The sequence below is a fragment of the Sarcophilus harrisii genome, chromosome 4 (genome assembly GCF_902635505.1).
Source record: "Sarcophilus harrisii chromosome 4, mSarHar1.11, whole genome shotgun sequence".
Taxonomy (NCBI): domain Eukaryota; kingdom Metazoa; phylum Chordata; class Mammalia; order Dasyuromorphia; family Dasyuridae; genus Sarcophilus; species Sarcophilus harrisii.
In genome coordinates, this window is record NC_045429.1 from 10247701 (window position 1) to 10264727 (window position 17027).

The 17027-nt window shown below is 42.6% G+C and overlaps 1 protein-coding gene across 2 annotated transcripts in view; it reads left to right on the forward strand.

Annotated features, from left to right (window-relative positions):
- The first annotated feature begins 339 nt into the window (after positions 1–339).
- SLC35D1 (solute carrier family 35 member D1) overlaps positions 340–17027 on the forward strand; it is a 53187-nt gene continuing 36499 nt past the window's right edge. For both annotated transcript variants that reach the window (XM_031968927.1, XM_031968928.1), the window contains exons 1-7: positions 340–569; positions 1608–1641; positions 1735–1821; positions 2449–2516; positions 5444–5515; positions 10288–10356; positions 11970–12072. In XM_031968927.1, the coding sequence (XP_031824787.1) occupies positions 367–569; positions 1608–1641; positions 1735–1821; positions 2449–2516; positions 5444–5515; positions 10288–10356; positions 11970–12072 (636 nt within the window). In that variant the 5' untranslated portion in view covers positions 340–366. The remainder of the gene's footprint in view (positions 570–1607; positions 1642–1734; positions 1822–2448; positions 2517–5443; positions 5516–10287; positions 10357–11969; positions 12073–17027) is intronic.

The following is a 17027-nucleotide window of genomic DNA, read 5'->3' on the forward strand; positions in this document are numbered from 1 at the left end:
GGCCCGACCCCGGCCCAGCCGGGGAGCCCAGGTGTCCGGGTCGCGAGGACCGCGCCGGCTCTCCGGCCTTCTCGGACCGGAGAAGCGGGGGCGGAGCCGGCCGCCGGGCTGCAGAGTCCGTCCCCGCCCCCTCCTCCTCCTCCTCCTCCTCCTCCTCTCCCTCCTCCCCCGCCCCGCTGCTCCTCTCCCCCGCCCCTCGGCCTCACGCCCTGCCGGGCTGCCCAGGAGCGCGCGCCTCCCAGCGGAGGTGCCTTTGCCTAGGCTGCTGTGCGAGGCTGTGCAGCGGCGGTCTCCCGAGCAGCGGCAGCAGCTGCCTGAGCAGCAGCAGCAGCCCCAGGGGCGGCGGCGGCGGCGGCGGCCCCAGCCATGGCGGAAGTTCATAGACGTCAGCATGCTCGGGTTAAAGGAGAAGCCCCCGCTAGCTCCTCCAGTGCCAGAGATGAGGAGGAGCTGGGGATGGCGTCGGCCGAAACGCTGACCTTGTTCCTGAAGCTGCTGGCCGCCGCTTTTTACGGCGTCAGCTCCTTTCTCATCGTCGTGGTGAACAAGAGCGTGCTCACCAGCTACAGGTAGCCAGCGGCCGGGCGGAGGCTGCCCGGAGCGGGGCGGGCGGGCGGCCGGCGGGGCGGGCGGGAGCCGTGGACTTTGCGCCGCCGCTGCCAAAGTTGAAGATTAACAAAGTTCAGCCCGAGCCAGGAAAGGGGATTTACCTTAACCCGTGCGCTGCCGGGACGCGGGAGCCGCGGCGGCGGAGGCGGCGGCCGCCCAGCCCCTTCTCTGCGGCGGCGGCGGCGGCGGCAGCCTGTCTGCCATGGCTCCGCCGAATCGTGCCTGCTGCTGCCCGTGGGCGCGCGGCCGTGGGCGGGCACCGGAGAACCCCGACCTCCGTGGCGGCCGCTCCGCCAATGTCACCTCGTCCCCCGCGTGGAGCGGGGGCCGGGGGAGGCGGAAGCACGGAGGGAAATCTTAATTTGCCACGGGCTGGGGAAGCTGAGCCTCCGTCGCCTTCTCTGCAGAGCCCTTTAAACGGGAGCCTGATCAATGGCGGTGAGACTGATCGATGGCAGGGAAAGTGATCAGTTACTCAGAGCCGGGGCAAAGTTGCGGCGGAGCCTTCTGTCCGGCCGGCCCAGGGAAGGGCTGCTCGCGAGGGGCACGGGAGTCCGGGGCACCTGGAACTACGGCCACCCCGCCATTGCCTTTCTCGAGCCGCTCTGTGCCTTCCCAATGTACTGTAGGTCAATTTTCTAGTCATTTTAATGTAGTTTCTCGCTACTTAGAGGCGAGTATATTTCTTGAGGTCGGGAAGGCACTAGCTAAGCCAGCGGCGGGGGAGCTTAACTTCCTGAGGGCACCAACTGGCACCGCAACCACACAAGCCCAGACTGGTTGCCACCCGGGGCTACCAACCACGGCGCTTGCTCGGCCCCTCGGGCCGGGCGAGATTTGGGGGCAGGAAATTCATTGTTTGTCCTTAGCTGAAGGGCAAAACTTCTCCTTTGGCTTAAGGTCCCGGCTTCCTATTGTGATTGTAATGCTCCCAAACGCTTCTGATGGCTTTGCTGACCTTGTTTTTTTCCTTCTTTTCTTCCCCACCGGGTGCCCAGATTTCCTTCCTCACTATGTGTTGGACTTGGCCAGGTTAGTTGGAATCTCAAGAATTAAGGGGTTTGTGGAGTTGAAAATAATGGCGAGGGCTTTCTTGTGAACAGTGAATGCTTGTTCTCTGCACAGATGCTGGCCACCGTGATCGTCCTCTGGGTGGGAAAGGCGCTCAGGGTAGTAAAGTTTCCTGACTTTGACAGAAATATACCTCGGAAGGTAAATACAAGCTAATGAATGAAGAACACTCTCCAGCTCCTTGGAAGAGCCATTGTTCATAGCCATCTGTTCTTTACCTACTGAAAACAGTCAACTCTGAATGCGTCTTAATTTAAAGTTGGTTTTAATCAAGGTGAAGAATTTAATAGCTTTTCAAAAAAGAATCGAGCTCTTTTTTGATTAAAAAAACAAACTGGGAAGTTGGTTCTGGTTTTAATTTGCTCTCTTGATCAGTTTTTAAATTTCTCTAGATAGTTTATCAGATGTTTTATGCTTTCATTATAGCTTCTCTCTCTCTTTTTTAATTCTTTTTCTCTGTTTTCTAATGAAGATGGGAGAGCATCCCATTTTTTCTTGATATATAAGCACAAATTGTATGTTAAGTAAGTGATGAGGTTGAGGATTTTTTTTTAAATATATATTTTGCAACTTTTCACTTTTTCTTAGTTATCACAGTGGGGGGAGGGCAATATTGATTTGTTGGCTTGGGGTAGAAGGAGGCTGAAATTATTTATGCACACTGAAAGGACCTGATCACATAATGAAACATGCTGCTCTTTTGCAAGGCTCCCCAGGATTTCAGCTCTTTACTGATGATTTTGTTATTCCTTTTCATTTTTTTCCTAGACATTTCCACTACCTCTACTGTATTTTGGGAACCAGATCACAGGACTGTTCAGCACAAAGAAACTCAAGTATGACTCATTTTTCTCCCTGTTTTTTTTAGTGAGATTAATATTATGTATGTTCTTAGATCCTATGGAAGTGGCCAACATGCCAACAGACCGTGGGGCAGTGGAGGGGAATCAGGATGGAAGCAGGATTCGGTGGTTGTTGGAGGCACCATTATTTACAAAGGATTTCTCTGGCCATTTTTTCACATCTGAAGGCAATGAGGAAGGGTTGAGTTGACTATAGATCACAAAAATAGCTTTGGAATCACAGAGGTCCATCTAGAGAAAACCCCCCTTCTTCTATAGATGTGGAAATTGAAGCATGGAAGAGTACATAGAGGCCATCTACATCATTACAGATGAGGAAACTGAGGCCCAAGAATATCCTAGAATTAGACTTGATAGGAATTTCAAAGGCTATATTATAATCCCAAAGGATTTATTTATAGATGAAGAAATTGAAGCCTAGAAAGACAAGATGCCTTTCCCAAAATCACAAAGGAAGTAAGCAGCAAAAGTGGTATCAGAACTAGTGCTGAGGCTGGAATCAGGAAGACTTGAGTTCAAATCTAACCTCAGATACTTACCAGTTGAGGGATTCTAAGCAAGTCACTTAACCTCTGCCTCACTTTTACCAGCTATAAAATGGGGATAATGTAGTTCCTATTCCCAGGGTTGTTATGAGGCTCAAATGGGGTAAGATTTCTAAAGCACTTAAACTGTACTCAGAAAACTAAGTGGCTTCACTCCTCAGCTCCAGTTTTGTTTCTATAAAAAGAGATTAGACTAGATGGACTTTGAGGTCTCTCCCAACTCTAGCTCTAGAACTTGGGTTAAAACATCAAGTTTGTTGTTCAGTTCTTTGTTGTAGTTCAGTCCTGAAGGTTCTATATGAATGCTAGATTTTTCAAAAAAATTAATATTGCTGTAGAACCTAATGTTCTTTCCATTGAACTAAAGGTTGTCTTAGGGGAGGAGTGGGTAATCAAAGTACAGGACGATGGATTTGAGACATTTTCCATTTCGTTCTCATGAAGGTTATTTAGAGCAGTTATTTATTTTACTTTGGAAGTCTTGTATCAGTGTATAAAAATAACATTGGGGGAGAGGCTAGTGAAGCTAATATTGCTCTCCCTTCTCTGCCCCTCCCTCCATAGGGGAATTTAAATGGCCTCATGCAAAGTCCTAATATAAATATCTGATTGCTGACTTACTCCTTACTGTCAGTACATTAGCAGAGACTGCTTGTCCTCGGGAGTGAAGAAAGAGTGTCCCTGTTCTCCCATAGGCCTACCACACCCATTTCTTATTCCTCTAACTGAAAGGGGTCTGTATGGTTTTAAAGATTCAGGTACCAGGAATACCTCTCAAAATAAAGCTGTGACTAAACTTCCATCTAGCTATGGCAGAGTAAGGCAAGATCATCCAGCACCCTCCCTTGACTTTGTCTTGTGGAGAAATGACAGTGTGATGAAATGATGTATCTCGGGGAGCTTGGGGGGGGGGAAGGTGGTGGGGCAACCATGGAAGCCAGATTATTGTGATAGAAAACTCTCTTCATAGATTTAGGCCTGGAAGGGGCCTCCCAGGTCATTTAGACCATTGGTGTCAAGCTCACAGAGAAAACAGGGGCCTTACTAGTAGTAAGGATCCCTGATAAATTCGTGTTAAAAGTTTCAAATTTTCCTTCTTCCTTTATCCCCCCTCCTATTCATTGAGAAAGCAAGAAACTGCAAGTTATTTTAGAAAAACATATATTAACATTATTTTTTTACTATATTTTTTATTTATTTTTCTAATTATTTCCCAGCTACATTTTAATCTGGTCTGGGCTATATTTAGGGTGCTAAGGGCCAGATGGGGTCCATATTTGATATCTATAGTCTAATCATATTTTTCAAATGACTGAGGGAGAAACTGAGGTAAAGAGAGGTGAAGGGACTTACAGATATGGAAACCTTAGAGACCTTTTAGTCCATCCCCCTCATTTTACAGATGAGGTGAAATAATTAGTCCAAGGGTACATGTGAATTGGCACAGTGTATAGAGTGCTGGGCCTGGAGTCATTGTCTTGAGTTCAAATGTGGCCTTAGATACATCTTAGTTGTGTGATCCTGAGTAAGTCACTTAACCCTGTTTGCCTCAGTTTCTCATCTGTAAATGAGCTGGAGAAGGAAACCAATCCAGGATCTGTGCCAAGAAATCCCCAAATGGGGTCCCCCAGAGGCAGACATGACTGAAAGGACTGAACAACAACATAGCAAATAGCAATGCCGGTAGTTTAACCCAGGTCTTAGAGCTAGAGTTGGGGAGGGGACTTCAGAGCCCATCTTGTCCAATCTCCTTCTTTTAGAGAAACAAAATGAAGCTGATGAAAGTGAAGGAATTTCTGAGTTCGAATCCAATACTGGTGATGTTTCCATAGAGATAGACAGGGGCCTGCCACAGAGAGACACCGGCATTTCTCCTGAGCATCGACTTTTGTAAAGCTCAGTCAGACAGGTAGAGGTGAAACACCTACCTGGAGGAGCTGCCCTTTGAGCTGGGGAATGGCTGGATAGATAGGGATCTGGCAGATGGAAGAGAAAGGACATTTTAGACAAAGGGAAGGCTGAGATCACAATCACCGAATAATTTAAATAATGGACAAAGCTTAGATGTCAAAAATGGATTCATCCAGGTTAAACTGAGAGTTTCACCCTGTTTTAGTACTTTTGACTAGATGAACCAAATGTATTTTTCAGGTTTTAGGTAAAATTGAGTATTTTATGGGTAGATTGGGGCAGGGCAGGAAGCAGTATTAGACTGGGGTACTTTGGGAAATGACTGGGTCAGTGGAGTTGAGATTTTCATAAGGAAAGGAGCCAGTCAGAGACCAGAGATCATTTGCCTTAAATCATTAAAGAAAAGCACTGCATTTATTTTGGCTTATGGTTTTTCTTTTATAGTTTGCCAATGTTTACAGTCTTGAGAAGGTTCTCCATTTTGTTTACAATGATTGCTGAAGTAGTATTACTCAAGTAAGTTCAATTTCTAACATATTTTCTGTGTCTTAAGTCTTCTACAAATTTTATTAAAGCCATTTGCTTCTCACATCAGGAACTTTTCCCAACACTCTCATTGCAGTCTGCCAAACGTGTTACAAAGAGATTCTTTCCCCTTGTTACAAAGAAAAACAGTTCAGATACACTTGATTAACATCAGGCACATCAGACAGAATATGCAACATTTAGCACCTGTGGTTTCTCATTTAGTGATAGTAGGAAAGTATATTTTATCATCTCTCCTCTGGAAACATTAATAACATCAGGATAGAAGATGAATCCATAGCAGTTAAGCTTGTTGTTTTACTAGCTATTGTTGTAATGTGGATAAAGTAATAGAGTATTTATTTCCTCCTTCTTTGCTTGGCTGATGTGATGGTTTTGACCTGTGCTCTCAGAGTACGGGTCTTCTGAAGGTCCCTGAGGCCCTTTCAGGATATCCAAGAGGTCAAGACAATATCAAATATTATATGCCTATTAAAAGGCCTTTCTCAATTACATATCTATGAGGTCAGAATTTCTTCTACTTCAACCAAAACTACTTATAGCAATAGACTGAAGACAAAAACAGATAAGATAATCCAACTGTCTTCTTCTGAGCCAGACATTAAAGAGATTTGAAAAAAAAGATAAAGCCATTTTCCCCACTTTTTTTTTTGGGGGGGGGGAAATGAGGTTAGTTTTTATAAAAAGTATAGTAACTTCTAATGAGTTTATTATTGTTTTAAAATGAATATTGATGAATATTTTAACATTTATGAGGTTTTATGTCTAATGTGGTAAATATTGGTAAATATATAACCCATATATACAAAAGTTTTTGGGTATATACAAAAACCCATATATATAGTAATTTTAAGAGTATAAAGGGGTCTTGAGATCTCCCCCAAAAAGATGACCCCTTCTTTAGCATTCAGAGTCAATGTCATTAGGAGAGGGCAATAAATTTGGGCTTGAAGACATTGAGAAAACCAGAATTACTTTCTAAAGGCCACTGCTCAGAGAAGATGCGGATCAGATTCTGATTTTTTACATAATTTCTATGCCCTGGCTCCTTTTCTTTTTTAAAAAAATAGTATTTTATTTTTTCAAATATATGCACAGATATTTTTCAACATTCACCTTTGCAAAACCTTGTTTTCCCATTTTTTCTCTTCCCTCTCCCCCTTCCCCAAGACAGCAAGCAATCTGATACAGGTTAAATATATGCAGTTGTTTGACATATTTTGACATAATTCCATACAAAAATCAAGCAGACAACAACCGTGTTGTGCTCCATATTCAATCCCCATAGTCTTTTCTCTGGAGATAACAATTGTCTTGAATTACCTTATTGTTGAATAGAGTCAAGTCCATCACAGTTAATCATCACATAATTTTAGTGTTGCCATGCCTCTTGGTTCTGCTCACTTCATTTAGCATCAGTTCATGTCTCTTCAGACCTTTCTGAAATCAGTCTGCTCATTTCTTTTCTTTTCTTTTTAAATAAATTTATTTATTTTTAATTTACATTGTTTTATACGTCATGTTTGAAGAGAAAAATCAGAGCAAAAGGGAAGAATCGTGGGATAGATTAAAAAGAAAAAAAAAACAGAAAAAAGAGGTGAACATGTGTTGACTTACATTTGCTTTCCTTAATTCTTTTTTTGTCCCATGTTCTGTCCCAAGTCTATTGGGATTGCTTTGGATCCCTGAACCACTGAGAACCAAGTCTTTCATAGTTGATCACTGTATATTCTTCCTGTTATTGTGTACAATGTATTCCTGGTTCTGCTTGTTTTGCTCGGCATCTGTTCATGTAAATCATCCCAGGTTTTTCTAAAATCAGCCTGTTCATCATTTTTTATAGATCAGTAATATTCCATTATCTTCATATACCACAGCTTATTCAGCCATTCCCCAAATGATGGGCATCTACTCATTTTCCAGATCTTTGCTACTACAAAAAGATGCTGATCATTTCTTATAGGACAACAATATCCCATAACATTCATATCCCATAACTTATTCAGCCATTCTCCAGCTGATGGGCATTCACTCAGTTTCCAGTTTGCTGCTACTACAAAAAGGGCCGCCACAAACATTTTTGCACATGGGGGTCCTTTTCTCTCTTTTATGATCTCTTTGGGATATAGACTGGCTTTTTAAACAATGCTTGTGGCCTCTTCCCTCTGTCAACACATCCCATTAAGTACATTTACTATACAAATATCTAAACTCATTTCCTTTGAAAAAGGGAGGGGATAATGCAGGAATTTGCTTTATAAGAATTCATTTTGCTTAAGGATTTACTCCAAAATGCCTTTAAATACCTGGCTCATTCAGGAAGATCAAATAAGCAAAGTAAATAGATAAAAAAGGTAATTTAGCTTATAAAAATTCACTTTACATACTATTTTTCTACAATGGAGCATGTGCACACATACAAAAAAGGTATACCTTGCTCAATCCCTCCCCTCACCCCCAAATACAGCAAGTAAAAACAGACTTCCAGGACCATGGATTTAGAACTGGGAAGACCAAATAGGCCATTGAGTCAAAGCTTCTTTTGTAAATGAGGAAAAAAAGACCTACTGACAGTTGGAGCCACAGTTGGAGTTGTATTAGAGCTACTGTATATGGTGAAGTGAATCACTTGGTGTGATTTTAGTAAGTCTCGCCTCATGGAGAGGTGCCATGGTGCTCTGTAAAGAAAGCTGCCTTTGACCTAGGAGAACCTGGGCTGGCATTCCCCCTGAATAAACAGGCCTGTGTGATTTGAGGCAACTTTTTCTAAGACTCAGTTACCCGCCCCCCCCCCCCCCCCCAAAAAAAAAAAAAAGTATGGTCTCAGAATGCTAGGACTTGCTTCATTGGGAATGATGAAATCACCGATCTGGACAAAAAAAGGAAATATATTTTTATATAACTTGTAAATCATCTTCCATTGGCCTGCAATTTGATTCTGTATGAGAAATCTCACATCGAAATTTATTAGTGACTAGTGTAATGTTTCCAGGTGGCCTAAAAACGGGGCAATGCTTAGTACCCTCATGCCATTTCTGTCATCATGTTGCAGAAGTGGAAGGGCTCATAAGTCCCCAAAATGACTTAGTTTATTTATATATATAATTAAAAATATTTTGTTTTTCTCCAATAACATTGAAACTTTTTTTAACATTTAAAAAAAAGTTTTGAGTTCCAAATTCTATCCTTCCCAACTTCCTTCCCTTCCTCCCCCCCTCCCTGAGAAGATAAGCAATCAGAGATAGGTAATGCATGTGCATTGATGTAAACATTTATTCATTTTGTACAAGAAGACTCAAATAAAAGAAAAAGAAAGAAATTGAAAAATAGGAAGCCTCGGTTTGCATTCAGTCAGTATCACTTCTTTCTGTAGAGGTGGAGAGCATTTTTCATCATAAGTCCTTTGGGGTTGTCTTGGATCTTTGTATTGCTGAGAATAACAAGTCATTCACCGCTGTTCATTGTATGATGTTGCTGTTACTGAACAATGTTCTGGTTCTATCACTTCCTTATGCATCAGTTTGTGTAAAATCATCCTGCTTGTCATTTCTTGTAGCACAATAGCATTCCATTATAATCATATACCATAGTTTGTTTGGCCATTTCACAATTCATGGGCGTCCCTTTGATTTCCATTATTTAGCTACCATAAAAAGAGCTGCTATAAATATTTTTGCACAGATAGGTTCCCCCTCACCCCTTTCTGATGTCTTTAGGTTATACATGTAGCAGTGTTATTGCAGGATCAAATTTCTTAGCCCTTGAGGCAGAGTTCCAAATTGCTCTTTGGAATGACTGGGTCAGTTCATAGGTCAGTTCATAGCTCCACCAACAATGTATTCATGTCCCATATCCCCCCAACACTGAACATTTTCCTTTTTGGTCACATCAATTAATGTAATAGGTAGGAAGTGGCACCTTAGAGTTGTTCTAATCTGCATTTCTCTCGTCAATAGTGATGAGGAAATATGACTAGGTAGCTTTGATTTCCTTGTCTGAAAACTGCCTGTCCATAACCTTTAACCATTCATCAACTGAGAAATGACCTGTATTTTTATTTTAATTTTTTAAAATGGTATTTTAGTTTCAAAAATACATACAAAGATAGTGTTTAACACCTTTGCAAAACCCTAAATTTTTTTCTCTCCCCCCAAGACAGCAAGCAATCCATTATAAGAAAAACCAGATCAAAAGAGAAAAAAAATGAGAACGAGCTAAAAATCAAGCAAACAACGATAAAAGGTGAAAATATTATGCTTTGATCCACATTCAGTCTCCATCGTTCTCTCCCTGAAAGTGTATGGCTCTTTCCCTCACGGGTCTATCAGAATTGTCTTGAATCGCCTCATTGTTGAATAGAGCCATGACTTGGATTTTTATAAATTTGACTTGGTTCTCTGTTTGAGAAATGAGGCCTTTATCAGAGTTATTTGCCCAAGGGTTATTTTTCTGGTGATCAGGAGCAATTGTGATTATCACATAACAGTGAAACAGATCTAGGAAGATGCAGAGTTAACCTTTTTGTCTCCTGGACCCTTTTGGCAGGCTGGTGAAGCTCCCTCTTCAAATGTATAAAATATGATTATAAAGAAAACCAATCAGGTTGAAATAAAGATATAGTTTTGTGTACATATCACTGTCCATATGTATTTATTAAGAAAAGTAATAAAATGTCTTCACAAAACAATAGAAGTATCTTGGACATATAACCCACAACTTTTTTTTTTTTTTTTAATTTCCAGGAAGACCTTTTCTTGGGGTGTTAAGATGACCGTTTTTGCGATGATCATTGGAGCCTTTGTAGCTGCTAGGTAGGTCTCCTGTTACACAAAAATTAGTCCTTAGACTATCAGTCAAGAAACATTTATTAAGTGCCTATATGTGCCAGGCACTGTGCTGAGTTCTGGAGATTAGCACATATATGACATTATCTCTGGCGGGGGTGGGGGGGGGAAGGTTTGGAGGGAGGAGAATCCTGTTTTTATAAAGTACAACACACAAACTGTTTTCTAAGAACTAAATCTTATGGATGCTTTGAGATTGAGGTCACAAAAAATTTGGATTCACTTGGTTCAAGGCTCTGAGAGCTTGGAGAGTTAGAGAAAGGACCTGGATTTGAATTCTGGCTCTGCTGCCTTCTGCCTATGTGACTAAGTTCAGTTCCCTCAAATACAAAATGAAGGGAGTGGAGTCTGTGGCCCTCAAGGTCTCTGTTTTATCCTGAATTGGTAATGCATGGGGTTTTCTTCTATTCCAATAAATTCATGGTGATTCTCCTAACTACACCTACAGGATTCTGCTTATTGCCAAGACTCACCCACTTGCCATTGGCAGGGTAACGTAGTTTATAAATATGTGAAGAAAGTCTGAATTATAGAAATGGGAACATTAAAAATGAATGACTCCGGGCCTTCCAAAAAACACATTTGAATGTGTGCAGTTTTTAATGGTACAATTTGGGTCTGATATAACTCTACTTCTCCAAATTCAAGTATCGTTCATATGCCGATAATATTTGCAAAAAGCACTTAGCTTTCATATTAATTTTTTTGTCGTATTAACTTTGTAATATTCACTTAGCTGGCATCTAGTTGGCACTTAATAAAGGCTTATTGATTGATGTGTATTTATATATTCCCATGTATACATATGTACACATATGTTGTTCTCCTCACTGCCCCCCATTAGAATGGAAGCTCCCGAACTAAGTTGTACATAAGCGAGATCATGGATTTCTTTTAATAGTCTCTGTATATGCAAATGCTCACATCTGGTGTTTGTCAAACAGAGAAGAAAACCGTAAATTTAAAGGAGAGAGAGAATGTTAAGCCATCTGGGGGCAGAGATTATTTCCCCTTTGTTCTTGTACCCCAGCCTCTAGCACAGCGTCTGACCCATTGTATTAGGCAGGAAGACTTTACTTCTGATTCTGCCTGAGATATTGATTATCTGTGGGACCTTTGGTGGCTTCTCACAGCCTCAATCTCCTCAACTGTAAAATGGGCATAATTAAGGCATCTACTTTCTAGGGTAGTTTTCAGAATCAAGTGACCTAAGATGTGCAAAGGGCTTTTTTGGACGTTTCAATTGTGTTCAACAATTTGTGACCCTATTTGAGGTTTGATACTGGAGTGGTTTGCTGTGGTCCCTCTCCAGCTCATTTTACAGATGAGGAAACTGAGGCAAACAGGGTAAAGTGACTTGACCAGAGTCACACAGTTAGTGTCTGAGGCTGGATTAGAACTTGGGTGTTCCTGACTTCTGTACCACCAAACTGTCCTAATTTTGGGAACCTCCGGAGTGTTCTGTGAAGGGCTCCTCTTCTGTGATGATTCTGAGGGTCACCCTGAAGGCGAGCTAAGTAGGAAGTATATTTTCTTCCCTGGGAATGCCCTGCCTGCTGAGCTGCTGTTTACATTTTCAGCTCCGACCTGGCCTTTGACTTGGAAGGATATGTTTTCATCCTGGTGAATGACGTCCTGACGGCTGCCAACGGCGCCTACGTGAAACAGAAACTCGATTCCAAGGTTGGTAGCAGCCCAAGGCTTCTCTGGGAAGGGTTACTGACACTGGACATGCATGTGGGGCAGTGGGCCCGGTGGGGGGGGGTTGGGGAGAGTAAAGAGAAGTGGGTTACTTATTGTCCTGAGAGGGTTACACTGACTAGCACGGAGGCTCCTTGAGGGCAAGGATGCCTTCGTTTTGTCTCTGTGCTCCTAGCTGCCTGGAACAGTATCTGATACTCACCAGGGGCTTCCTAAATGCCCATAAGTAGGATTGGCCTGGATTCAGAGTGGGGTAGGGCTGGCCGAGATTGCTGCTGGGATTTCACTGATATATGGAACTCTCAAATGAGGACTAATCTTTCTTTTCCCAGTACAGCTCAGCGCCTCCTCTGAAACAGGAGAAGCTTGGAAAGTTATTGGGGTAGAGAGACATTAAGTGACTTGTCCAGAAATATATATACATACATACACACACACATACATACACATATATATCTATATCACAGACAGGGCCTGGATCCAGGCCAACTCCTTTCCCTCTCTATTCTATGTGGTCTCTAGTTTACAGTAAAGGAGGGGAGATAAGGAGCTGGTGGGATAGACATCCTCCTCCTCCTCCTGCTCTTTTCATCTCCACTTGCTCTTCCTTCTCCACTTCTCCCTCTTTTTCTTCCTCCTCTTCTTCCTTCTACCCCTTCTCTGTCTCCTTCCTTCATTCCCCTTGCCTTCTGCTCTTCCTTCCCACCTCTCCCCTTTTCCTTCCTCTCCCTCCTTCTTCTCTTCTCTTTCTCTTCCTCTTCTCTCTCTGTCCTTTTTGTCCTCTCTCCCCCTGCCCTCCTGGTCTTGCTCTTTTCCTCCTCCCCTTTTTCTTTCTCCTATCCCTCTTTCCCTCCCCTTCCTCCTCATTAAAATCCTAACAGCTAGCATTTATATAGCACTTTAAGGTTTGCAACAAGAGAACACATTTTTTTTTTTTATCTCATTTAATCCTTCCACTGGCAGTATGGGATCGCTGCTATTATTATCCCATTTTAAAGATGAGGAAAATGAGGCAGGATAAATAATTTACTCAGGATCACACAGCTAAAGTTTGAGTTTGAGTCCTGCTTAATTCAGGGCTCTCCATTTCTCTCCCAGCTTCCCATCTGGTTTACCCTCACATTACAGATTGGGAAGTTGAGGCTCACAGACTTGCCCAAAGAAATAAACAATGGAAAGGGAATTTGAACCCTCTGAGCTCAAACCTTCTGTTCTTTCCATGTGCCATACTCTCTTCTCTTGGGGGAAAATAAAGTACTTGATTGGGAACTTGGGTCTGAAGCAAGGTCAGAAACTGGGGGAAGGGCGGATTATCATTTCCAAGCTGAAAGAAGCTGCAGAGGTGATTCCATTTTACAGATGAGGAAACCGAGGTGAAGGGGGCCAAGGTGGAGTGGGCCTTTTGGAGCAGCTGAGAGTACAAGCAAGAGGTGGTGAAGGGGATGGAGGTCTCTCGGAAGGTCTTAAGGCACAGGGGAGGAGGACACAGCAGAGAGGCAGCTTTGAGTACCTGCTGCTGGAAGGCCAAGCCAACATGCAGGAGTGACAAGCTTGGCGTGCTAGGGTCAGGTCCCAGCTTTCCTGAGCCACGGCCCTTGTAGAGCGTAAGGGGAGGAAGGGGGATTCCCACCAGTCCCCAGAGCAGAGCGTGTACATGAAGATGGGGGGAAATTTTGAATTTTTCTTTTATGCAGAGTGAGAATGGTGTGGGGGTGATTAGGATGGAGCCTCCTCCAGGAAGCTCGCTTTGGGGTAATTAAGACACATGCATGAAATGTCCTTTATGGAAGCAGTATCTCCTAATGCCTTCCCTCTGTTATTTTTTATTTCGCTTGGATGTGCTTCATATGTACTTGTGTGCATCTTGTCTCTCCCGGTAGATTTAGGGCTCCTTTAGAGCAGGGAACTGTCTTTTGCCACTTTTTGCAAAGTGATGGAGTGGACAAATTGTGAATAGATTTCCTGCTGTTTAGTACAGTGCCTGGTATAGAGTAGGAGCTGACTGATTGATTGAGGTTGATTTGATTGATTCCGGTTGCAAATTTTGTCTTTGATCCTCACCACTGATTATCTCAGGCTGCCTTCTGAGATTAGTACTAAGTTGTAGAAAGTTTGCACCCCTCCCTGGAAAGGGAGTTCCCCCTTCCAGGACCTACTTTTGCCCTTTCCAAGGTTTATGGACCATCTAGCTAAAATGAATAGTGTGCTGTGCTCAGGGGAGGGGAGGCACGCTGTATCTACCTTTTGATGGCAGGATAATAAAGTCTGGTTTGTTTTTACCAGCTAAAGGAAGAGGGAGCCAAGTAAATGAATGAATGAATGAACAAACGAATGAATGAACGAAGAGAGAGAAGATGAGGATTTGGGAAACGGGGCCCCAAGGAATATTCTGAGCTTTTCTGTAATCAGTGGTAGGAAAGAACTAAATGCAACCTTTCACTTGTTGCTTCAAGCCTAGCTATCCAGAATAATTCTCACAGTAGATTTTACTTTGGTGGCACCGAAGATAGAGTGCTGGCACTGGGATTAGGAAGTCCTGGATTCAAAGGTGGCCTCAGACACTTGCCAGCTGTATGACCCTGGGCAAGTCATTCAACTCTTTATTTGCCTTAGTTTCCTTATCTGTAAAATGAGCTAGAGAAGGAAATGACAGATCATTCCAGTATCTTTGTCAAGAAAACCCCAAATAGGATCACAAAGAGCAGGACATAACTAAGAAGCAACTGAACAAAAAATTAGTTTACAAAAAAATTATATATGTGTGTGTATGTAGATATGTATGTGTGTATACAAAAATTAGTTTACAAAGAATTATATATGCGTGTGTATGTATATATGTGTACAAAAATTTAGTTAACAAAGAATTATATACGTGTGTATATATGTTTGTGTGTTCATACATATACATTTGTGTAGAGATGTATGTATATGAACATAGACGTGTGTTATGTATTATCCCATTTGAGTTTTTAAGAGCTAAAAAAGATCTCTCCAAAGCCAGGCAGTGTTTACACTTTCAGAGGAGATTCCCTCAAGCCATTAGACTCTTTTTTCAGATAAAATTCCAAACAGGCCGATTGTCTGCTTCTGGAACCTACAGAGTGTTTGTAGTGACTCAGAAAGTTGGGCCTGAGTGGGGGAAAGGGTGCAAGAAGCAGGCCAGGTTTGTGAAGCTGTCAGGGAGAGCAGAGACAGGCACAGATCTAGGCTCCTCCAGCCAGGGAGCTCAGCATTAGCTCTGCCCCTTTGGTAGCCAGGGTCTCATAGCGTGTCTATATCAGAGCTGGGACTTGAACCCGGACTTTCTGGTCCCGAGGCAGGCTTCCTGTGTGTTTCCTCATGCTGCCTTTCCAGGTATAAAGACTCACAAAAACGCAGCATTTTGGCCAAAGTCGCTCCCATGTCAGTGAGTCTGAGGATGTCACTGTTAAGTGCTCTGTAGTTATTCTTGAAAGGAAAAGTGCCTCTGAGTCACTCAGAAATTTTTTAAAGGTCCTTTTTAAAGGTCAAAATGTTGTTGTGCCTTAAAGGAATAAACTTTCAGCGTCTGGAAAATTCATATGTGAATCTCTAAGTCATTTCATTTGTCGGAAACTTTTAGAACCAGAGGCGATCCTCAATGTTGAGTCAGTGGACCCCAAAATGGGTGGGGTGGTTAGATTGTGAATAGGTTTCAGGAGATTGATGAATTTAGATGGGAAAAATGACTTTTATTTTCATTAATCCCAGACGGAAATTTAGTATTTCCTTCAAGTATGAATTAAAAAAAAAAATATTTTGAGAAGGGATCCATAGGCTTTCCCAGATGGTCATGACCAAAAAATAAGCCAAAACAGAAAACCTCTTAGAACCTCTCTTTTAGAGGGACTTTCCCAGTAGGCATTGATATAGTTGAAAAAGCCCTGAAATAGAGGAAAGAAGACCTGAATTTTAATCATGGCTCTGCCACTTGCTGCTCATATAACCTTTGATAAGTCACTTACCCTCTCAGCCTCAGCTTCCCCATCTGTAAAATTCAAGCCTTGACCTGGAGTGATTTTGTAATCCAGTTAAATGGAGTTGTGTTGATTAATCTTGGATAACTGCCATCACACTTTCTCTGTGGAATTGGAAAGTGTTAAGATTGGAAGGAATCTTTGAGCCCCTTTAAGGCTGTGGCCCCGGAGGCAAGGGCAGCTTCTCACCTCCTGTGATTGTGGATTGAGGGAAAGCTTTCTACCTTTGAAATCCCTGGAGTTCCCCCTCTGCTGAGAGATCCTCTCCTCAGCTTTCCCAAAGGCTTTTGCGCCGGTTGGCCAGTGCTGTGTGTGTGGCCTAATGATCCTTCCTGGATGAGTAATAACAAAGCAAGACACATGGGATGGGGCATTTCAGAACAGGAGGAAGCTGAGGTTATGGTGGTAATTTTGTTTGGGGTCTAGTGTAATAGCTGGGCAGTTCCTGTTAATCAGAGATGAGGCCTTAGGCTAACTAATGATCACATAGTCTTAATCGACTAGCATTTATTAAGCACCTATTGTGTGCAGACTCCATGCTAAACCCTAGGCGTGCAAAGAAGACGAAAGTCATAATCCCAACCCTCAGGAAATCTCAGGTTTTAAAGGGGAGACAACAAATTATGTAGATGAATTGTTATTTTTCCTTTGTTCTCAAAAAAGGACCCGACGTCTGGGAGGTGAGACCATGACATGCAAGTGACTTGGATTTGAGGGAGGGAGGGATGGGCAAGGTCCCCTACCTCACTTTTCCCTCCAGAGATCTCTGGGTCCAGTGGCCCGATGTAGGTCAGGACAACTGGAGATGGCCCTGGAAGTAAATAAAGATGTTTGAAATAAACAGGGTAATTTATGGTGGGGAGATTTTTTTTTTTTTGGGGGGGGAGAAGGTCTTTTCCCTCCCAGAAATGTCCTTTCTGCTTTGAGACTTAATGAGCACAG